At 44.6% G+C, this 23982-nt stretch overlaps 1 protein-coding gene and 1 long non-coding RNA gene across 2 annotated transcripts in view; one reads left to right on the top strand and one right to left on the bottom strand.

Moving 5' to 3' along the window:
* ppp4r2b (protein phosphatase 4, regulatory subunit 2b) overlaps positions 1-4308 on the bottom strand; it is a 60359-nt gene extending 56051 nt beyond the window's left edge. The window contains exons 1-2 of the mRNA XM_059944339.1: positions 4153-4308; positions 3936-4017 (exon numbers count right to left, since the gene is read on the bottom strand). Of these exons, the coding sequence (XP_059800322.1) occupies positions 3936-4017; positions 4153-4186 (116 nt within the window). The 5' untranslated portion in view covers positions 4187-4308. The remainder of the gene's footprint in view (positions 1-3935; positions 4018-4152) is intronic.
* LOC132377890 (uncharacterized) lies at positions 643-23896 on the top strand. The gene is made up of 3 exons (XR_009506827.1): positions 643-1134; positions 20966-21094; positions 22961-23896. It is a non-coding gene; the product is annotated as an uncharacterized LOC132377890 (long non-coding RNA).
* Positions 23897-23982: the final 86 nt, after the last annotated feature.

Raw genomic sequence — 23982 nt, 5'->3', positions numbered from 1 at the left:
GGAACACCCGAGTGGTGTTTATTATTTTCAAAACGTTTAACTGGTTACAATTCAAACATTTTTTCATTTTAAAGAATAAAGCTATTTTAAATCATCACCCTCTCCTTACCAATTCAGTACAAAGAGTCTCTTCCCATCTTTACTCAAAACACACACTTTCAGGCATCCATCAGTAAAGTGGTTCCTGACTTTTACTCCAGTACAATACAACCAGCGTCTTAGGCCCATTGTTAGCAAACGTCAGTGAAGAGCAAACAAACCCAACTTATTGCTGTGTAAGATACTATTTTTTTTAAAGGACACTTAAATGAGTTATTTTAATACTAACTTTAATTCCTTACATATTAAGTGCCACAGTGAAATATGTTCGTGAAACTCAGCTAAGAGATTGCACATAATTCAATATAAATATGATGCATGTTTCAAAGTCCAACAAGCTTCCAAAGTCCAAGTTCAGCAAAACCCAAAGCTGTCATGGTTACAATCTTGAATTCTGTTAAGAAAATGAGATTACAAACTCAAATGGCTGTCTTCAATTACTCTTGTAATTTGTTCCCACCCACCTAAGTCAAACCCCCTACTTCACTGAGAAACTGCAGAAAAATAAAGGCAATTCCTATTTTACTCACCTCCTCACAAAAATTTCGAGGCAGCACAGATCTATTTTACTAAAGTACATTATATTGAAGGCTAGTTCTGAAGGATTTTTGGGGCATTTATATATTGGGATCAGGTAGGATATCAAATTCTATAAATCATTAACTATGAACTTATTCAGTATCTGACCAGCCCAAGAAATCACATGAACTGAAAATCAAAACAATACAAGTCTTTTCAGGTTTCCAGCATTTGTGTTTGACAAACTCAGCGCTAATAATACAAAAGGAGTACGTATTTCAGCAACTTAATGGGAAGAAATTTTAACCGGTCTAATCTAACAAGTTGTCTGAATTTGATACTTCTGCAATATTTTCCACTGGTGCATTTGCTAGCAGTATTCTATTAATTTAAACAATTATTGTAGATGGCAGAAGATGTGGAATGCAACTCCAAATGAGTTTTAAAATACGTAAACTGAAGATGAAGAACCCCAAATACTTAAGAGATCAAAGGCTGCACGGAGGAAGAGAACAGGTAACATTTTCACGCAACTGCGGGCGGAAAGTTTGCCGTGGAACACAAGGAGTGCACGGGAGCTGGCGAGGGTCGGTCAAGGGCGCTCGGAATCCGAAGCCACAAACGAACGGTCGAGCTATTTTGGCGGGCCTGACAGTCGGTGGGTTTGCGCAATGCGGTTCGGGTTCAGCAAACACGGGCACCCTGAACGGGGTGAAACAGGGAACCGGGAGCTCCAGTTCTGACCAGCCCGTTAGTTAAGCCAGCCTGGGGCCGGGCCTCAAGTTCAGACGGCGGCAGAGGCTGTGGTTACGTTTACAGACTCTTTGGCTGCGGCCTTCAGGCCTAGGCGGCCGTCTGCTCTCTCCGGGCCCTGGTAAAGGCAGCACTGCACCGGCCCGGGAAGCACAGAAGGGGGTTCGGGCTGGCCGGTCGGTGGAGAGGAGATAACCTGTGATTCGCACAATCAAGCGGTAGGCCCGGTCTTTCGAGTACCCCACCGAGCCAGGCAATTCAAGACATCACATGGATCAAGTTGGATTAAAAGCTTTCCCACAAAAGCTTCACCTTCCGAGGGATGAGCAGGCAACGTGAGAATCAAAGCTGAAAGGCTTTCCACTGACCTCTACTACCTACCAGATTTACAACCACACAGAAGCGAAATGTTAAGTTTATCAAAAGCACCCATGCAATATCACACACCCCCAAAACTCAGTCTGGTGATACCCGAGATAATTTATTACATTGTGGAAGTTGGAACAAATAACAAATCAACAATGCAAACCCCATTAAAAAAAGCTACTGGCTCAGTGCACTCAACGAAACTGCTTCATTTAGTGACTAGATCAACTGAAAAAGGTTCTCCAGACATTGGTCCACTTTAAAGCATGTCAGGATTGATGATAATTACTATTCCCACGCTTCAGAAGCGTCTCAAACTTGGTAAGACAAAAACAGCATGTTAGAATAGACTGCAACTCTGCAACAATAATCCATTCCTGCACTCTAAATCCATCTACAAATCTGCCCAGATTTGCAAAGATCACCACTACTTCCATTCACCACGATTCCAAATCCACTATCCGACACCCTGCCTCCAAATAGACCAACTTCCATTCCTCTTTTTCACAAAAAAAACTAATTCTGCTTACATGACTCCATGGCTCAAATATCTTTCTCCCCACTTATTTTCCCATGGACACCACAAATGTCAGTGATAATAAACATGATTCTGATACCTACCCTGCCTGCTTCTCCCATAAAGATCTCATCCCAAATCAATTTGATTGTCTCTACCACACACCACAGAAGAAATCCTCCTGTCAACTCTCTTCTACAGTGAGGCACCCCACAAGATGACCACCTCCTTCCATATAGATTTTCATCCTCATCTACCCGTCCACTCCACAAAATGCCTCCTACCCATGGAGAGACTGGACATACACGAGTTGTTTACTCTGCAGCAGTGGAGGTTGAGTGGACATCAGAGGGAGCTTATTAGAGGCATGGATAGAAGAGACGGCCAGTATCCTTTTTCATCCAGGGTTGAAATTTGGAGAAGATGTGTGGGACAAGTTTCTTTGGCACACAGAGTGCTGAGTGCTCAGCATGCACTGCCTAGGGCGATGAAGGCAAATATGATAGAGGAATTGAAGAGGCTCTTAGGCACCTGAATGTGCAGGAAATGGAGGGAGATGAACATTGTATAAGGAGAATGGATTAGCTTAGAGACATCTGATCACTAATTTAATTAATTTGGCACAATACCATGAGCCAAAGGACCTGTTCCTGTGTCGTAATATGTTCTACAAGTAGACTGTTTCTTCCTTCTCCATGTTTTCTCCACCCCTACCCCTCATTAATTTCCCTCGGGATCAATAAAGTATGTCTGTCTGTCATCCACCCACAAAGGGACGATAACTGCCTACAAATCTGATCACAGGTAGATGAGCTCTTTCTCTGCTCCCTACCTGAGACTTGTACCCATTTTCCAATTCCCCACCAACTGAGAAACCGAACTTTGAATGCCTACCACCAGTGCTGCCACCAAGGGTGCACAAACCACTGTTTACACCACTGCAAACCCCCAGAAGGCAATCGCAACCAGCTTCTCCAGCTCATCCTGCCCATCCACCACACCTCTAAAAAGTATTTTTTTCCTGCATATTCCCCGATAGCAAACCACTTCTTTCCTCACCCACTCACTGACCCCAACCCTGGAGCAGGAACAGACTACCTCTTTCCCCACCCTCACTGCTCCCTTCTCACGAAGGCAGCCCGTCCCCTGAGCCACCCACCCCGAACAGACTAACTGTCCCATACATGCCACCCACCCCACCGGGCCACCTGTTTCCACCCACGCCACGCCCGCAACACTCAAACCCCGCGGGCTATTTGTCGCCGTTCTCCCAGAGCAGACCACCCGACCTGTTCCCACCCATGACACATAAGTGAGACCACCTGACCCCGCACATGTTGCTCCCCCACCCCGAGGAGACCACCTAAACCCATCCAAGCCAGCCTCTTGAACAAAAGTGGCCTCTCTTTTTCCCCGCTCCATGGACCCTCACCCAGCATCTCAAAATATTTTCTCAATGTTGTCTAGCTGAGAACGTGTAATACCTCCTGTGAGATTCGAATCCGAAACTACCCCAAGTATTGAATCTCTACCCCACACTTTGGGACTTCAGGTTTCCATCCAGTCAAAAAGGACAGGGAGCAGAAGAGATAAGAGGCCGTGCACGGCTTGTAGAGCTTGACGGCTGAGCTCAACGGAATACTGTCCCCGGGTGCCCTCCCCGGCCCGCACTCCCACTTACAGGGTTTCTCCAGTCTTTGCGACATGACAAAGGAACTGGTCCAATTGCGACGACACTTCCTTCTTGGACTTCTTCTCGAAATCTGTTGGTGGAAAACACAATACGGATTAACGAGCGGTCGGGGTAGGAGCGCGAAGCTTCAGGGACAAGTGCCCGTAACATATTACTGTCCAGCGCACAGATGCGGCCGGCAAAATGGTCGTCCGAAGCCACTGACCTGCCAGAGCTTCGAGAAGGCTTTCGGGCTCCATCTTAGCGGTGCAACAGAAAGCGTCCCCCCGCGCCAATCACCAGGAACAAGAGTACTGCAGAATAAAGTTCCCCCTGCAGGCCCGGCACCGAGTGAGGCACGCACAACATGGCGCCGCTCGCTAACGTCATCTCAGAGCCCGGGCGCGCGCCTCAAGGTCGGGGGGGGGGGGCCCACAATGCGCACGCATGCGTAGAAACGGAGAGGAGGCTGGAAAAAGCGCAGAGTTGGGGAGGTTTGCTCACTACTTGCGCACACAAGTGACACATATATAATTCATCATGCCAAGAGATGTGGCATTATAGTCTCTGTAACTATTACACTCTGAGTCTCACATCAAAACCCCGATCTGCATGCCAAAATCTGAATCTGATAGAATTAAAAACTAAGTTCAGCCCATGAAAACAGAAGGATGCATATCTTTCAAATTGTCCCTAGGCGATAATGTACTGTGCCGAGACCTAATCTGCCGTAAATATGAGTATATTCGAGTCACAGCTGTATGTGCTGTTCAGAGTTCTGTGGTTGCGGCACGGGTATTCAAATGTGTTAAACTTACCCTCTGAAATCCAGTTCAAAATTCTGTTTGAAAATACTTGATGGGTAGATGTAGCGCAAGTTGATGGTTGAAGTGTCTACTGATTATGTTTGCAATATTACATTGGGTTGTTGGTGCTATGGTCACATTTGGGATGCTATAGAAAGGAATGCCTATATACAGAGCTTTGATGAAGGTCTTTTCCGTCTGCTAGTAGCACTTAAAAATAGCCATTTGCAAGACTAACAAAACATTTTTATGATAAATATTTTACTTAAAATATTATCGATGATGCCAATACATTGCTGTACTGAGGCTTTATTACACTTTGCTTATGTGCCTCCAGTGCTAAGGAGATATACTTCAGAGAAAAGGGCTATGTGACTCCCTTATCTATTCATCCATCCCCACTGATCTTACTCCTGGCACTTATCCTTACACCTCTTCCCTCACTACCATTCAGGGCCCAAACAGTTCTTCCAGGTGACACACACAAAATGCTGGTGGAAGCATCTATAAGGAGAAGCATTGTCGACGTTTTGACAGGACTAACTGAAGGAAAAGATAGTAAAAGATTTGAACGGGGGAGGGGGAAATCCAAAATGATAGGAGAGGACAAGAAGAGATGGGGTGAAACTAAGAGCTGGAAAGGTGATTGGAAAAATGGATACAGAGCTGGAGAAGGGAAAGGACCATGGGACGAGAGGCCTAGGGAGAAAGAAAGGGGGAGGGGAGCACCAGAGGGAGATGGAGGACAGGCAAAGAGTGATGGGCAGAGAGAGAGAAGAAAAGGAAGGGGGGAAATAAATAAATCAGGGATGGGGTAAGAAGGGGAGGAGGGGCTTTAACAGAAGTCAATGTTCATGCCATCAGGTTGGAGGCTACCCAGACGGAATATAAGGTGATGTTCCTCCAACCTGAGTGTGGCTTCATCTTGACAGTAGAGGAGGCCATGGATAGACATATCAAAGTGGGAATGGGACGTGGAATTAAAATGTGTGGCCACTGGGAGATCCAGCTTTCTCTGCCAGACAGAGCGTAGGTGTTCAGCGAAACAGTCTCCCAGTCTGGCGACGTCTCAGCCCGAAATGTTGACAGTGCTTCTTCCCATAGATGCTGCCTGGCCTGCTGAGTTCCACCAGCATTTTGTGTGTGTTGCCTAAATTTCCAGCATCTGCAGATTTCCTCGTGTTTGAGTTCTTTCAGTTGAGTCTGTTGGGGTCATCTACTGTATCCAGTGGTCCCAGTGTGGCCTCCTGTATATCAGTGGGGTCCAACGTAAATTGGGAGACGGCTTTGTCGAGCACCTATGTTCCATCTGCCAGAAAAACTGGGATCTCCCACTGGTCACTCTTTTTAATTCCACTTCCCATTCCCATTCCGAAATGTCAGTCCATGGCCTCCTTTACTGCCAGGATGAGTCCGCACTCAGAGGAACAACACCTTAAGTTCCGTCTGGGTAGCCTCCAAACTGATGGCGTGAGCATCAATCTCTCAAACTTCCAGTAATCCTCCCCCACACCTCACCATTCCCTATTCCCATTTCCCTCTCTCACCATGGCCTTTTGTCCTTTCCTATCATATTCCCCTTCTCCAGCCCTTTATCTCTTTCACCAATTGACTTCTTTTCTCTTTACTTCAGCCGTCCCTCTCATCCGGATTTCACCTCTCACTTATTACCTTGTATTTTTTCCTCCCCTCCCCACACCTTCTTACTCTTCTTTATTCTCCAGTTCTGATGAAGGGTCTCGGCCCGAAACATGGACTGTTTATTCTTTTCCATAGATGCTGCCTGGCCTGCTGAACTCCTCCAGCATTTTGTGTGTCTTGCTTGGATTTCCAGCGTCTTCAAATTTTCTCTTGTTCGTGATTTGGCCCATCAAGTCTGCTTCACCATTTCATAATGGCTGATCCAATTTTCCTCTCAGCCCCAATATCCCTTCATGCCCTGATCAATCAAGAATCTATCTACCTCTGCCTTAAATATATATAAAGACTTAACCTTCACGGCTGCCTGTGGCAAGGAATTCCACAGATCCACCACTCTCTGGCTGAAGATATTCCTCCTCATCTCCTTTCTAACTGGACACCCCTCTATTCTGAGGCTGTGTTCTCTGGTCTTAGACTCTCCCATGATAGGAAACATTCTCTCCACATCTACTCAATCAAGACCTTTCACCATTCGGTAGGTTTCAATAGGGTCACCCCTCATTTTTCTGAATTCTAGTGAATACAGGCCCAGGGCCATCAAACGCTTTTCAGATGTTAGGCCATTCGATCCTGGAATCACTTTCGTGAATCTCCTTTGAACCCTCTCCAGTTTCAGCATATCCTTTTGAAGATAAAGGGCCTAAACCTGCTCACAATACTCCAAGTGAGACCTCACCAGTGCTTACTAAAGTTTCAACACTACATCCTTGCTTTTATATTCTTATCCTCTTGATTGCATTTGCCTTCCTCATTACAGACTCAACCTGCAAATTAACCTTTAGGGAATCCTGCACAAGGACTCCCAAGTACCTTGGCACCTCAGTTTTCTTGTATTTCCTGTAATTCCTTGGGCTCATAGTTTGTTAAGCAGCCTCATGTGTTGGACTTTGTCAAAGGCCTCCTGAAAATCCAAGTACATAACATCAACTGATTCTCCTTTGTCTATCCTGCTTGTAATTTCTGAAACACTCTGGCTCCGTCAGCTGCGTAAGTCTCGTGAGGACAATCTCTGGCCCTGCCAAACGAGTGAGATAGAGGCACGAGCCCATCCCTCTTTGTGTGGATGCTACGTGATTCATTACCTTGTTACAAATAAGTGCCATGAAATAACAGACAATGCACCGCATACAATTAAAAGATTTAGTTTTATAATTCCTAATTTGACTAAATGATTAGTAAAGAAAGAACAGAAAAAAAGAAAAGGGCCAATTTTAATGAAACAGTCTAATATGCACAAGTTGGAGCTCACAGTTTCCCCTTCACCGATCCTCCTTCGATCTCATCCTGTGCTTCGTCGAATCACGGTCCGCTCCAAGTTAAATCCTACGACCTTTTCTCTCTTCATCTCCTTCACCAAAAAAAACCCAAGTCCAACCTTAATGTCCCTCACCACAGAAAACTCCTCTTAATCTGGCCATCCTATTTGGATGGCACACAATTCTCCTATTTCTTATCTTCAACAGTAACCCAAACAATCAGCTTGAAGAAAACAGCACAAAAATCAAATACAGAACAGCATAACAGTAAATAATATGAACCAAGTCATTACATTTCTTCAAAGAATTCCGATATATTTGTCAGTCAAGATTTTCCCTTGAGGAAACCATGCTGACTACGGTCTACTTTATCACGTGCCTCCAAGTAGCCTGAGATCCCATCCTTAGTCATCAACTCCAACATCTTCCCAACCACTGCCTAACTGGCCTATAGCTTCCTCTCTTCTGCCTCTCTCCCTTCTTGAAGAGTGGAGTGCATTTGCAGTTTTCCAGTCTTCCGGAATATAGCCGCTGTCTTCCCTTCTTTATAGCTGCATCAATATGCTATGTCCATGTTAGGTCCTCAGAGATATTGACACCCGGAAACCTGTAATTGCTCACTCTCTTCACTTCTGATCTCCCTCTATGAGGATTGGTTTGTTTTCCCTTATCTTACCCTTTCTGAAGGCCACAATCAGTTTTTCGGTCTTGTTGAATCAACACGTACAAACAAGCTGGATGAACTCAGCAGGTCGGGCAGCATCCTTTGAAACGAGCAGTCAACATTTTGGGCTGAGACCCTTTGTCAGGACTTCATCGGTCTTGTTGAGAGTTTCTCATTGTTACCATCAGGTAGGAGGTACAGAAGCCTGAAGGCACACACTCAGCGATTCAAAAACAGCTTCTTCCCCTCTGCCATCCAATTCTTAAATGGGCATTGAACCCATGAACTCTACCTCACTTTTTTAATATATATTATTTCTATTTTTGTATGACATTTAATCTCCAATATAAATATACTGTAATTTATTTATTTATTCTTCTATATTATGTATTGCATTGAACTGCTGCTGCTGCTGTTAACAAATTTCACGACACGTGCCGGTGATAATAAACCTGATTCTGATTCTGATTATGACATTGAGTGCAAGGTTTTGCTGTGACACTACTCAACTAACTGGTATAGCACACTCCTGTACACCCCCTCGTCACCATCTGAAACTCTGCCAGCAATCTTTGTATCATCAGCAAATTAAAGCTGGCGTTTGGGCTATGCCTAGCCACGCAATCATGGATGTAGAGAGAGCAGTGAGCTAAGTACATGCCCCTGTGGTGTGCCAGGTTTTATTGTCAGCAAAATAGCAATGTTATTTCCAATCTGCAGATTGTGGTCTTCTGGATGGGAAGTCGGGGATCCGGTTGCGGAGGGAGATACAGGGGTCTAAGTTCTGTAGCTTTTCAATCAGAACCGTAGGAATGATGGTGTTAAATGCTGAGCTATCGTCAATAAACAGCATCTTGACATAGGTATTTGCATGTCCAGGTGATCCAAGGCCGATTGGAGAGCCATTGAGATCGCGTCTGCCGTAGACCTGTTGTGGCGATAGGCAAAATGCAGTGGGTCCGGGTCCTTCCCGAGACAGGTGTTGATTCTAGCCAAGATCAAACTCTCAAAGCATTTCATCGCCATTCCTGAATCAGGTGGTGTGAATCCTGAGGCTTTTATACCTTCTCCCTGATTCCAGCAGCAAATGAGAGGTCTGTTCAAGAACCTGATAATGCAGGATGGAAGCTGTCATCGAGCCTGATGGTACATGTTTTCAAACTTTTGTATCTTCTACCTGTCTTAAGAAGGGAGATGAAATTGGTAGAATGGTTTATTATTCTCACAGGTACTGAAGAACAGTGAAAAATGTGTCTTGCACACTGTTCATGCAGATCAATTTAACACAACAGTGCATTCAGGTATCCCACAGTAAAGCACTAACAGAATGCAGAGTAAAGTGCTACAGTACAGAGAAAGTGCTAGTAGACAACAAGGTGCAAGGTTATAATGAGGTAAATTGTGAGGTCAAGAATACATCTTATTGTACTAGGAAACGTTCAGTAGTGTTATAACACTGAGTAGAAGGTGGCCTTGAGCTGGTGGTACTGTAAGTGGTTTCAGATTTTGTATCCTGTGCTTGATGGCCAAGGGGAGAAGAGAGAATGGCTAGGATGGGTGGGGTCTTTGATTATTCTGGCTGCTTTACTGTGGCATTGAGTATAGACAGAGTCCACAGAGGGGAGGCGTATTCCTTTGATGTGCTGAGCTGTGTCCACAACGCTCTGCAGTTCCTTGCAGTCGCAGGCAGAGCAGTTCCCATATCAGACCGTGATATATCCATCTCAAATGGTTTCGAGGGTGCATTGATAAAAGTTAGTGAGGGTTAAAGGATACATGCCCAAATCTCTTTAGTCTCCTGAGGAAGTAGAGGCAGTGGTGAGCTTTCTTGGCTGTGGTGTTAATGTGGTCAGATCAGGACAGGATATTGGTGATATTCTCTCCTAGGAACTGCAAGATCTCAACTGTCAAACTCAACATAATTGATATAAACAGGATGTAAACATTGATGTAAACCATCTTGCGAGCCAAGATACAAATTGTCTATCGTTTATGGGTTTTGTCGTCTTGTATCCAGCTGAGGATTGCTGGCCGCTTGCTGCTCCTCCGAGCCAAGATACGAATCATTTGTCTTTGTATGGTGTTGTCAACTCCATGTCCAAATTCCGAGTCCCGGCTTGGTGTTCAAGTCAAGTCCAAGTCCAGGCTCGGTGTCCAGGTCCAGTCCAAGTCCAGGCTCGGTGTCCAAGTCAAATCCGAGTCCAAGACGAGTCCAAGTCAAGTCCAAGTCCAGGCTCCGAAGCCAAGTCAATGTTTAAGTCCACATAAGAATCCTAACCCACTCTCCATGCCTGTGTCCTGCACTTGGGTCCACTCCAGCCGCTGATTGCAACACACTGGGGTCTCCCTCCCTCTTATTTGTGGCATTTACCAAGAATGTTGTATATGAAGGGCCCAAAGCATTGTTGAGGATTCCAATCACCCATCCCACAATCTCTTTGACCCACTATCATCAGGAAGGAGGTATAGTAGCATCAGGACTTGGACTATTAGACTGGGTCACAGCTTCTTCCCCCAGGCTGTGAGATCCAGCATATTATCCTCTGCAACTTCCGCCACCTTCAACAGGACCCCACCACAAAGGACATCTTTCCCTCTCTACCCCTCTCTGCTTTTCGCAGGGATTGTTCCCTCCACGACTGCCTGGTCCACACATCCCTCCCCACAGATCTCCCACTGGGCACTTATCCCTGCAAGCCTAAGTGCTACACCTGTCCCTACACCTCCTCTCTTACCACCATCAAGGCCCCAAACAGTCCTTCCAGGTGAGGCAACACTACACTTGTGAGTCTTTTGGGGTAATCTATTGCACCTGGTGCTCCTAGTGCGGCCTACTCTACATCGGCGACACCCGATGCAGATTGGGGGACCGCTTCGTCGAGCACCTATGCTCCGTCTGCCACAACAGACAGGATCTCCCGGTTGCCACTCACTTCAACACTCCTTCACATTCCCATTTGGATATTTCCATACATGGCCTCCTCTACTGCCGTGATGAGGCCAAACTTCGGTTGGAGGAACAACACGTCATATACCGTCTGGGTAGTCTCCAGCCCCTTGGTATGAACATTGAATTCTCCAACTTCCGATAATTCCCTCCCTCTCCCTTACCCCATCCCACTTTCACTCTGTCTCCTCTTCTAGCTGCCTATCAACTCTCTCATGATTCTGCCTTCTTCTACTACCCATAGTGCTTTCCCCTTACATTCCTTCTTCACCTCTCCGGCCTATCCCCTCTCTGCTTCCCCTCCCCACCCCTTGATCTTTCCTCTGATTGGTTTTTCATCTGGTACATTCCACCCTCCCCCCACCTTCTTTATAGAGTCCCTGCCCCCTCCTTCTTCAGTCCTGACAAAGGTTCTCGGCCCGAAATGTTGACTGCTTCTTTCAACGGATGCTGCCCAACCCGCTGAGTTCATCCAGCTTTTTTGTACGTCTTGATGAGATCAATAAATACCCTGCCACCACCAAGGTTTTGTCTCTAAGACGCTAGGAACTGTTTACTGTTTTCTGCTTACTAGTTACCTGTGCTGTGCACTACATGCACCTTGAATTATATTTTATAAACGTATTTGTGGTAATAGTTTGTTTTATGAGGTGTATGTGATATGTGCATTGTGGGTGCACCATAGTCCAGAGGAACATTGTTTCATTTGGTTATATGTATGTACAGTCTGATGACAATAAAATTGAACTACAGTGGTATCATCTGCAAATTTGTAAATGGAATTAAAGCGGAAGCTGGTCATGCATTCATGAGTAGAGTACAGGGATTGAAGCAGGGGACTGATGACACTGCCTTGTGGTGCACCACTTCCGAGAATAATTATGGCAGAGGTGCTGCTATCAACCCTTACAGATTCCAGTCTGTTGGTCAGGAAGTCAAGCATCCAGTTGCAAATAGTGGTGTTGAGTCCCGGGTTTAAGAGATTGGACAAAGAAATTCTGCAAAAGATGGAAATCCAGAGTAATACATAAAAAATACTGGGGGAACTCAGCTGTTCAGGCAGTGTCTATGGAAAGGAATAAACAGTCAACATTTCGTGCCGAGGTTGTCTGGGTGGTTCGAGTTAATGCATACCACGATCAGCCTCTCAAAGCACTTCATGATGGTTGATGTAAGAACCACTGAATAGTAGTCTCTAAAGCTACCTTGTTTTTCTTAGATACTGGGATGATAGAAGTCTTAATGCAAATGGGAACCTCAGATTGAAGGAGAAGTTAAAATTGTTTGTGAATACCCTTACCAGTTGATCTTTGTAGGATCTAAAGTCATAACCAAGGACACCATCCAGACTAGATGTTTTCTGTGGGCTTACTATGTCACACCCACATCATGATTTATAATTTTAACAGAGACAATTTCAATAATGCAGCAAAAGTATTTTGGAGAGGAAGGTGGAGATGCAAATAATGTAAATTCACATTCCTTAAATAAATGCTGTGTGGGTATTGAACTTATACCTAGAATGTATGGTTGTACTATTTGAAAAGATTGAGTGGGTTAGGATCATAAAACCTTGTCCTGTGAGTAGATGCAGCAGAAGCAGAAAAATTGCGAGAAAGGGAAAGGCAAGGAATCCTTACATTAGACAGATAAATAGAAATTCTTTATTGATCCCAAAGGAAACTACTCTGTGACACAGTGGCAATACAAGTGCGCAGATATAGAATATACAAACATTAGAAGAGCAGTAATAAAGTAAGGATGGAAAGGGTTGTAGTCTAGGTTGTTGTGGGAGGCAGCAGGTTTATATCAATGGGTAGTTTATCTCCTTAGCTAGAGACAGAGAGAATCAGAAAAAGGAGTGAGTGTCAGAAAAGATCGAAATGAATTCGAGAGCAAGTAGAATTTCATAGCAAAAATGATAAAATTGGCAGGTTTAATATGGGTGCAGAAAGCTGCACCAACGCAGTCAGTAATGTAATAAAGAAAGAGTTGAGAGAAGGTTTTGAACAAGAACCTGTAACCAACAAATGGACATGCATAGTTAGGTCCAATGTAAGTACACATTGATGCACCTTTGATCTGTAGGAAATGAGAGGAGTCAAAAGAGAAGTTGAAACAGTGACACCTACCAGTACACTCCTGTTTGTGGATCTTGGGTAAGAGTTAGAAGTGGAAAGTGCAGTGTTGGAGCACTTCCATATTGGAGGCTGGGGAGGGCCTGATGTTATGAGATCCAGGCTAGGTGTTTTCTCTGCGTTTGCTATGTCACACCCACGCCATTATTTGTCATTTTAACAGATATCATTTCAATCATGTGGCAAAAGTGCAGAAGACAGTGGCCTGGTATTTGTTCCTGGTTGGGTCATGGTCCAAGGAGTAGATATGAGGTGGTATCTGAGAGCTGTCATCTGGCCTCTGTAAGATAGAGGCAGTCCACGAAAGACAATGCTCCTGATCTTATCTGCAGCTTTGATGACCAGGTTGGATTGGTGTGACTTCCAACCTACTGGAGTGATGTGCATTTGAATGAGGTGAGATTGAAGAGTATGACAGAAAGGAGGAGGTAGATTGCACTATTTTGGGAGTGCTTGACACCGCAAACACTATGATTTTTCTACTGGAAAAATTAGAGGTATGGTCTGAGGATAAGGAGTTTGACTGAGGACAAATCCCCTCTCTTTGAATCTTTAGAATTGTCTCTGTGGTGAGCTATAGAGTTGAGTGAACAATGATATTCAAAGCTGAAAAAAGTTGTTTTTTTCCAGGTAGGGATCAGTGAGGAAAATGTAGCTGGGAGCAATGATTTCAGTGACAGCACCGACTCAAGGAGCCACATAGCCTCCGACTGCTCTTACTGGTAAATGGATCTTCAGAAAACATTGTGGCTTCTGCACAATATTAAAAGAAACATTCATAACCTTTATTCCACTGACACAAGTAGGTAAAGGAACCTTGGTTTGAAAAATGAACACTTACAAAGCCATGGTAATGGGTACACAGGTGGAACTGAAAATGAGAAATTCTTTTGGGCTAACATGTGAAATGAATGGAATCCTGTTATGTTCCTCCACATTAACAAGATGAGAAGCATCAAACTGCACTGTAGCTCAAAAAGCCAATTCCATCAATTCTAGGTTGTTAAGCAATTATGAATCAGAGACAATTGATCCTATCAATATTCGAAATCAAATGTGGGTGGCATACAGAGATGAACATAGCAAAACTTGTAATAGCTGAGAAAGATTAATACTAAGGTTTCGAAGGTACATATTATCAAAATTAACTAACTAAGACACAAATGTGTCTGGTGTTTTTAATTCACACGGGTGCTGCAGGTTGTGAATTGCATTTTGAAGTTGCAACACCCTGGGAAAGTTTCACTGCTAACATAATGGTCTTTCTATAGAAGCAGTGTTTGGGTTATGGTCAGAGATAACAGGTGTTTTGGAAAGTGAGCCGTCCAATGAAGGAAATGTGTTTTCATGCTGTGTGCCTGACTCTGAGGTGATCTGGGTCCTTTGTTCAGCTGAAGATGGAGAGAGAAGATGCCAGAAAGAAAAGGTTGTAGACACCAGAAAGGGGTAGACTTGGAGAGGGGCCGGGAGTCGACGAAGCCCAGGGAAATCGATGGAGGATCAGCAAAAGGGAAACAATGAGTTCCAAATTGTGTGCAGTAGACGGTTTCATTAAAATGGGTCCGTTTCTTTTTGTTTTCCTTTACTAACCCTTTAGCCAACTTAAGAATTGTAAAGCTAAATCGTTTAATTGCACATAGTGTACTGTCTGTTATTTCATGGTGTTACGTACCCCGTAACTGGGTCATTTACCAGCAAAGATAAAGAGGTCTGTTGAAGTCTGCTGGTACTATTTTTAACAATATTTATTGATAAAAATACAGAAAAATAATATCAATGCAAACATACAGATAACATACGTCATCAATACTAAATCTAAAGCGCGGGTATAATAATAATCAATAAGGAATAGCTCTATCGTTGTCTAGGGGATAATGTATTGTCCGATGGAAATATAAAAGTCACTTTAGTTCATTCAAGCTGCAGCTTTTTGGTTGGAGAGAAAGACGGAGGTTTAACTTGCCCAGTCCTTTTATGATGTCAATCCTTCGAGAGTCGTTGGGAGTTGATTTCCCCCTTGTTAGCTAAAACCCATTCTTCCGTGGTAAAGGCACACGGATTCCGGGGCAAATGGAAACGGATGCACGTGGCCTTCCCACCGGCTTTTGCTATTACGGGATCGCTAGCGTTTCTTCTGGTGCATCTGAAGGGACTGTTCCCCAGACCTTCTTTTATCCTGACTCACAGGGTCTCAGACGTCAATCAGGTTGGGATGATGCAATCCCTCCACCAACAACCCCCCCCCCCCCCGGTTCATTGCCTGGGGGCTTCGATGCATCGTACAGTATTCAATACACAATCTCATCTCCAAGAGACAATAGCCGTTATCAATGGTTCCGCCTTTCGGAGGCCAGGACACATTCCAAACTCTTTGTGGATTCTGCATGTCTTTCTCTCATTTCCTGGGTCTCCTGACTCAAATCAATAACGATCCTGCGATTCTCAAAAAGGAGGGGGCCACGGGCATAACACCCCCCTTCTTCAACACATTTTTACCATCAGTAAAAACGGAGAAATACAGGTCTTGCAGGATTTTAGAATCTAACACAACACCAAAGTTTTTTTTTTACAGAGTAATACAGGTATACATTCAATTCAGCATCTAAACAGTTAACGATTACAGGGTCACTTCCTTTAATATCTTAACATCTTGTACCTTACTAAAGTCTTGTAGCATCAGACTTCAATTTAATAACCACCTATTTTTATTTCTTTCCTTCAGCAAACAAAAACTAAAGAGTTGTGATCTTAGCTTACGTGTATACTACAAAAGTTCATGCAAATACTAATCTTTATGTTGCTTTCAAACTTAACAGGCAGGCTTTCATGGGGTTGTCTTTATTATTCACATGCTTTGTTGAAAGCCCGTAAAACCAGCTTTTGCTATTTAAAAATGGCGTCCCCATTAACCCTCGCCTCTTTTCCGGTTAATTCCCACGTGGGGAGCTTGGGTACCCTGGCGAAATAGGCTTTCGCCCGCTTCTTCCATAGGAGTTATTTTATCAACACTGTGTCCCAAACTTAGACCATCTTCTGAATTTCTACCCAATTCTTTAATTTTACGCAAGTTGCTAGTTTTCTCTTCAGGACCCTTCAGGCTATTAGTTTTCAGTTCGAACTCTTTGTTCAAGCAGCATTTCAAATTCTGCCTTTTCACACCACACTCTGGAATAACAATAGCATGGGGGGCCCCATCATCTTCCAACTCAAACTGTAAGTGATCCGCAGGCTTTATGGTACCACGCCATTGAAATGACTGGAGCCTGGTTGTGGCCTTTGATATTAATCCAGCCTTTAAATTTTCTTCATTCGATTTGGGAACTGCATATTTCCCTTTTCCTTCAATAATTATATTCATCTCCCCACTTTTGATCTCCACATTAACTTTTAACACTCCTTCGAGCACAAACACCTGGGAACTCTCACTTCCCACTATTACCAAGGTTAACCCTTTCTTCCCTGAACCAAGTCTATCTGACCCACAAGGACAGCCTTCCTTTTCGACTGAATCAAATACCTCAGACTTTTTCTGAGCTCCCTTACTAGGTTCAGCACCACGTGCATCCACATCTTGGACACACTCAAATGGGACATTTGCCTCTTCCAGGCTTTCAATACCCATACCCAGTCCAAATTCTAAATTCCCCTGATTCTCCCAGCTACTCTCTGGGCAACTCCCTTCTGGAGTAAACTCAACCCCGTGGGCTGAAACAACCTCATCTGCCAACCCAGCAGACTTCTTCAAGGTAAGGGCACCCTTTTCATCTAGGACTGCCCTCATTTCATTATTGGGAACACCTTTAGAATTTTCAACTTCTTCGAACAGTTCTGCCAAACCAGACAGATCATCCATGTCCAACTCTGGACCTTTTAACAGCTCTATCTGTTTCTCATCTTTATCTCCTGCCTCTAGAACTTTTCTCCTCGCTAAGGGAAGGTCTACTTCCTCTCCCTTACTCTCTTTCACTTTACTACTCTTCGTTTTACCACCCTCTAAATCCTCGTGGTACAGGGTCGGTAAGAACGTCTCGGCCAAATCGATACTGGCCAGGTTTAAACTGCTCTCTGTCTCAACTGCCTTTCTCGACATGCTGCGAGTGATCGCGCATGCGGGATAGATCTGGGAATCTAGGGACAGAGCCTCAACACTCACAGGCTGTTTTGTCAGCGTCATTGCTGCCCAAACCTTACCACCAGCTAAATCATTACCCAGAAGGACGTCTGCGTCAGTTCTCGGGAATTCTCATCGCACCCCCATTTCAACTGGTCCAGAGACTAGCTCACAATTCATAATGAACCTATGCAAGGGCACCATTTCCGTCCCTTTGCCTATTCCTTTCACAGCTACCATTCCAGTCTTGCAACCAAAATCTAGTACCTTACTGCTGATCAATGATAGTTCAGCCCTCATGTCTCTCCAGATCCGCACGGGAACTGGGGTGTCTCCCTCCCTCACAGACACGGTTCCGTTTGACATTCAAGTCTCAGACCCTTCTCGTACTCTGTCTACCCGGGGCTCTCTTGTCGATTTACTGATTACCACAGCACATCCGATAGGTACTGCTGCTTTCCCTTTTCCTGTCTCTTTCCTTGGAGCAAAGCACCTAGATGCAATATGCCCCCCCTTTCCACAATTAAAACAGGTCAAGCCTGAAAATCTCTGGCCGTCTTGCCTTTCCCCCTCAATCTTACCACTAGCTCCCGGTGGGACCTCTGCCTCAGCCAGCGGGCTTTCTCGATCGTTCCCAAGGTCTCTCTGGGAACTTTTATTTGAGGAAAACTTTGTCTTGTGAGTTAGGGCATATTCATCTGCGAACCTAGCAAATTCTGAGATGGACTTATTCGGCTTCTCATTCAAATACATCCGGATATCCTCTGAAACACAACCTTTAAATTCCTCAATCAGAATTAACTCCCTGAGATGCCAATAATCCTCTTCAACTATCTCTGCTGTGCCCCGACGGTCCAAGAGCACCCCCTTCTCATAGGCAAACTCGGTATATGTCCGATTCCACCCTTTCTTCAAATTTCTGAACTTTTGTCTATACGCTTCAGGTACTAACTCATAACTCCAGAGAATGGCCGCCTTTACTTTGTCATAACTCTCCTCCTCTTCCTCCTCCATGGACAATACCGTATATGCCCGCTGTGCCTTCCCTTTTAACACACTTTGTAACAACGCCACCCACTGATCTCTGGGCCACTTCTGATTCACTGCCACCTTTTCAAAAAGCAAGAAATAACTATCAACATCCATCTCCTCGAATGGAGGTACTAACCTCAACTCCTGACTACCATTAAACCGCTCCTCTCGGTCTGACCCTTGATCTCTTCACCCTTGCCTTAACTTCTCTATCTCCAAGTCATGTTTCCTTTGTTTCTCTGCCACCCCATACTCTCTCTCCTTCTCAGCTTTCTCCTTCTCTTTCTCAGCTGCTTCCAGCTGTTTTAACTGAATATCATGCTCTCTTTGTTTCTCAGCTCTTTCCTGCTCCCATTTCACCTCTAACTCCTTTAGCTGGAGCGCGTACTCCCTTTCTCTCTCGGCCCTTTCTTTCTCCTTCTCAGCTGCTTTAACTTAATTGCATGTTCCAACCTTAACTTCTTCAACTCTAACTGAGCCGTCCCACTAGCTGGTACCTTTTCAGGGATATTTTCCTATACATCAGCTGCAAACACATTCTTCCCAATATAATACTGAGTTATTGCCCTTCATACCTCCCACTTTTTCATTGACAACCTCACCTCTGCGAGGTTTAACCCCTTCGCCAAATTTATCAAGTCTGATTTGGTGGCTGCCTCTAGCGCCTCCAGAGTCGGGTTTTCTATAAATTCACCCACATCCATCTTTGCTGGTTTCCCGTCTGGCTACCCGCGTAACCAGATCCAAGTTTGGACTTACAAGCCTGATTCACTGGCCTCCCAATTTGGTGCCAAATCCTGAGACGAGAACCCCAAGTGTTAAGTACCCTGTAACTGGGTCACTTACCAGCAAAGATAGAGAAGTCCGTTGAAGTCTGATGGTACTATTTTAACAGTATTTATTGATAAAAATACAGAAAAATAATATCAATGCAAACATACAGATAATATACGTCATCAATACTAAATCTAAAGCACGGGTATAATAATAATAAGGAATAGCTTTATCATTGTCTGGGGGATAATGTATTGTCCGATGGAAATATAAAAGTCACTTTAGTTCATTCAAGCTGCAGCTTTTTGGTTGGAGAGAAAGACGGGTTAAAACTTGCCCAGTCCTTTTATGATGTCAATCCTTCGAGAGTCGTGGGGAGTTGATTTCCCTGTTGTTAGCTAAAAACCGTTTTTCCGTGGTAAGGGCCCACCGATTCCGGGGCAAATGGAAACGGATGCACGTGGCCTTCCCACCGGCTTTTGCTATTACGGGATCGCTAGTGTTTCTTCTGGTGCGTCTGAGGGGCTGTTCCCACAGACCCTCTTTTATCCTGACTCACAGGGTCTCAGACGTCAATCAGGTTGGGATGATGCAATCCCTCCTCCAACCCCCCCCCCCCACCCGGTTCATTGCCTGGGGGCTTCGATGCATTGTACAGTATTCAATACACAATCTCGTCTCCAAGAGACAATAGCCGTTATCAATGGTTCCGCCTTTCGGAGGCCAGGACACATTCCAAACTCTTTGTGGATTCTGCATGTCTTTCTCTCATTTCCTGGGTCTCCTGACTCAAATCAATAACGATCCTGCGATTCTCAAAAAGAAGGGGGCCATGGGCGTAACAATGGTATTGATTTGTAACAGAGGAACAAATCACGCAACATCCACACAAACACCAAACACAAAGTACACTGCAGATGCTGTGGTCAAATCAACGCATACGAACAGGACAGTCCTGATGAAGGGTCTGGGCCCGAAACGTTGACTGCTCATTTCAATAGATGCTCTCCGACCTGCTGAGTTCAACCAGCTTGTTTGTACATGTTGATTCACACAAACAGGGGGTTTTGCACCTCAATTTCACACATTTGGCTGGGCCAGAGATCACCTTCCCTAGACCTAAGCAGCTGACAAAACCTGAGCGTTACAATTGTGGATGCTCGTCCGGAATTGATTTTGTCTGATGTGTGTGGATTGCTCAGAGGTTGGTTTTACTGGCCCCAAATGAAGTCAGAGGTCAAAGAATACTGCAAGTCATACATTCGATGCATATGGAGGAAGACACTGCCTACAAGGGCCACTCTGTTGTCCCCTTGCACAGTGTGGGGCCCCTTGACCTCACATGTATGGATTTCCTGTCAATAGAGCCAGACGCCAGCAACAAGGAAAATGTCTTAGTCATCATGGATCACTACACCAGATATGCGCAAGCTTTCCCTACCAAGATCAGAGGGTGTCTACGGTGGCCAAAGTGTTGTGGGAGAAGTATTTCATTTATTATGGCCTCCCTAGGCAGATACATAGTGATCAGGGATGGGATTTTGGGAATAGGCTCATACATGAGTTACTGAGCATGCTTGGAGCGGAGGACTACTCCTTATCATCTGCAGGTGATCCCCAGGCCAAGAGACCTTGCTACACATGCTCAGAACCTTGGAAATCAGCAAGAAGAACAAGTGGAATCAACATATAGGACATCTGGTCCACTACTACAACTGTACGTGAAATGAAGCTACCAGGTACTCACCATATTATCTGATGCCTGAGTGTGAGGCGAGGTTGCCTATTGACCTTTGATTTGGGACTGGCGAGGAAGGCCTACCACCAAAGGCTTATCTTAAGCATGTATCCGATAGGAGAAGGGAGCTGAAAAAAGGCTTACGAATTAGCTGAGGTCATGGCTGCCAAGTAGAATCAAGGAAATAAGAGGAGGTATGATCAAAAGGCTAGGATCTCCCAACTCATGCTGGGAGACCGAGTCCTCATACGGAACTTGGGGCTACCTGGGAAGCATAAGTTGGCTGACCACTGGGCAGCTACACCCTATGTGGTGGAGAGTCAGATGCCAAATGTACCAAATTTTCAGTTGAAACCAGAGGACGGGAATGGGCCTGTCAAGATTCTTCACTGGAACCACTTTCTGCCTCAGAGACAAGAGGTGCAGGTTGACCCAGAGTTCGACCTGGAGCCTACACCTAGTAAGAGGACTCAGCGGTGACACAAGACGGCTGAAGGACCAACAGCTTAGACCGGCCCTTGCCTCTGAATGGGATACTGATTCAGAGGATGAGGAAATTGGGGTGTGGTATATGATGCCTTTTGCTAACTCCCCACTGATTGAGGAAGAGATTCCTAACCCTTCTCACGCTGAGTCAGGTGAAATCGGGGGGTTATCTGTTGATAGCCTGGGTTTCAGTGGGATCCTGCAAGGGATGAAGCAGGCCACAGCCAAAGGACAGAGGGGTCTGAGTTACAGGAGAACATGAGTGATAGACCAGGGGAGCCTTGCCAGGTAGACCAGAAGTATCCCAAGCAGTGTCGGAACCTTAAGAAGTAGATGAGGGGTTACAGAGGTCTCAAAGAATCACGAGACCACTGGATAGGCTGGCCTATGTAACACTGGCAGAACAGATTGTGGCACCTACCACCTTGGGGTGCTAGGCCACTGCCTTTTACCCTGGGTTGGACTTAGTGCTTTGCAGGAAGGGTTGGCAAATTATCTCAATATCATGAGGACATGACTAAATTGGATTGGGGGGGGAAGAGTGTAACACCCGGGGAAAGGTTTCACAGCTAATGTTATGGTCTTTCTGTAGAAGCAGTATTGGTTAGAGATAACAGGAATGTGAGCCGTCCAGTGAGGGGAATGTGTTTTCGTGCTGTGTGCCTGACACCGAGGTGATCTGAGTCCTTTGTTCAGTGGAAGATGGAGAGAGAAGATGCCAGAAAGGAGAGGTCATAGACTCAAGAAAGGAGTGGGGCTGGGAGTCGAAAAACCCTGGGGAAATCAATGGAGGACCAGCAGAAGGGAAACTGTGAGCTCCAACTTGTGCACATTGTACTGTTTCATTAAAATGGGCCCTTTTCATTTTGTTTCTCTTTACTACTTTCTGTTATTTTGTGGTATTAATTTGTAACAGGGGAACAAATCACACAGCACCCACAGAAACAGGGGGGGGGGGGTGGGGGTTGGCAGGGCCAGAGATTCTCTTCCTGAGATTTACGCAGCTGACAGACCCTGGGGGTTACAAAGTCATAGCACACAGAGAGTAAATCTGAACAAATGCAGCAGAAATAGTGGAATGTCATTGTTAAAATGATTGCTTTCAAAGTAATCTGAAATATGTAGCCACTTCTACTCTATTCTATCCTTTTGTATATGCCTCAGTATTGCACTTCACACTTCAAAGGCTTCAAACAGTTGTTCAAATCAGAGCACAGCATCATCATGATTTTTTACCTTGTGAAATACTTCAGATATCTAATATGACACAAGGGCTTCAAATAAGATATCCTGCAGTTTCCATTTGATTCTATTGCTCTATTCGGCAACAATATATGCCTGCCACCCCATTTATTCTCTCTTTTTCTCCTTCCCTATGCAGAAGATCCAACGGATGTGGTGGGAATTAAAATTACAGGTTCTCCCCAGGTAATGGTGTGGTTCCACTTCTATGGACTGTTAATGATGCAAACACGTTGTAAGTTGGAAATGCAGCAACAAACAAAGTTCCTACACTGCGGAAGATGCCTGCAGCCCTGCAAAAGCCAGTAAATTTATCCCACCAGTCTCCTAAATGCCTGTTTATATGCATGGACAATACATAACGTGGTTAAATTTGGTTTCCTTTTATACTACCACAATGTGCTTCTGTTTGGGAGTACTCTGGATGATGTATAAACAAAGCTCTTCACTACACCTTCATACATATGACAATAATGAAACAACTAACAATTACCATTCTCTTGATATTAATTTAACTGGTATGAAAAATTGCAGAATTTTTAATTGCAAAGCATTTGAGAGAATGCAGAGGAATGTCATCTGGAAGGTGCCTGGACCGGAGGACTTCCGTTCTGGGGACAGAATGGACAGGCTTGGCTTTTATTCCCCCTCCCCCTCCCGGAATAAAGGAAACTGAGAGGTGAGCTGATAGAAGTATGTAAGATGATACACTGCTAGCTGAGTTTCCACACTGCAAAGCATGTCTGAAGCCAGTAAGTGCATCCCGCCTGTCTCCCAAATGCTTTTTCACATACACAGGCTGGAGATAGACTGGGCATTCATAAGCTTGGAGGGACCCGTACTATATATTTAAGAGGCAGGTGGACCCTTAAATGGACAAGCCATAGAAGGACATAGCCCTAATGTGTGCATACATGATTGGTGTAAATGCACAAAAATTTTACAATAGTCATGGTGAACTAAAAAGCTCTCATTTGTGCTGTTGAGTGCAACTCAATTCTCAGGTACCAATTGTGCTAATTGTAAAAATGTTGTGCTAAAATCAGGCTCCACTTATAACCCTGATCATGGTCTCATGCATAATTAATCATTGTTGGTGGATTAAATTAAACATCCTTGTTTGTGAACATCCAAGTTTAATAATTTAGGCACAAGGAATTT

The sequence above is a fragment of the Hypanus sabinus genome, chromosome 19 (assembly GCF_030144855.1).
Source record: "Hypanus sabinus isolate sHypSab1 chromosome 19, sHypSab1.hap1, whole genome shotgun sequence".
In the NCBI taxonomy this organism is placed as follows: Eukaryota; Metazoa; Chordata; class Chondrichthyes; order Myliobatiformes; family Dasyatidae; genus Hypanus; species Hypanus sabinus.
The sequence above is the reverse complement of the archived record's forward strand: the minus strand, read 5'-3'. Positions and strand labels throughout refer to the sequence as shown.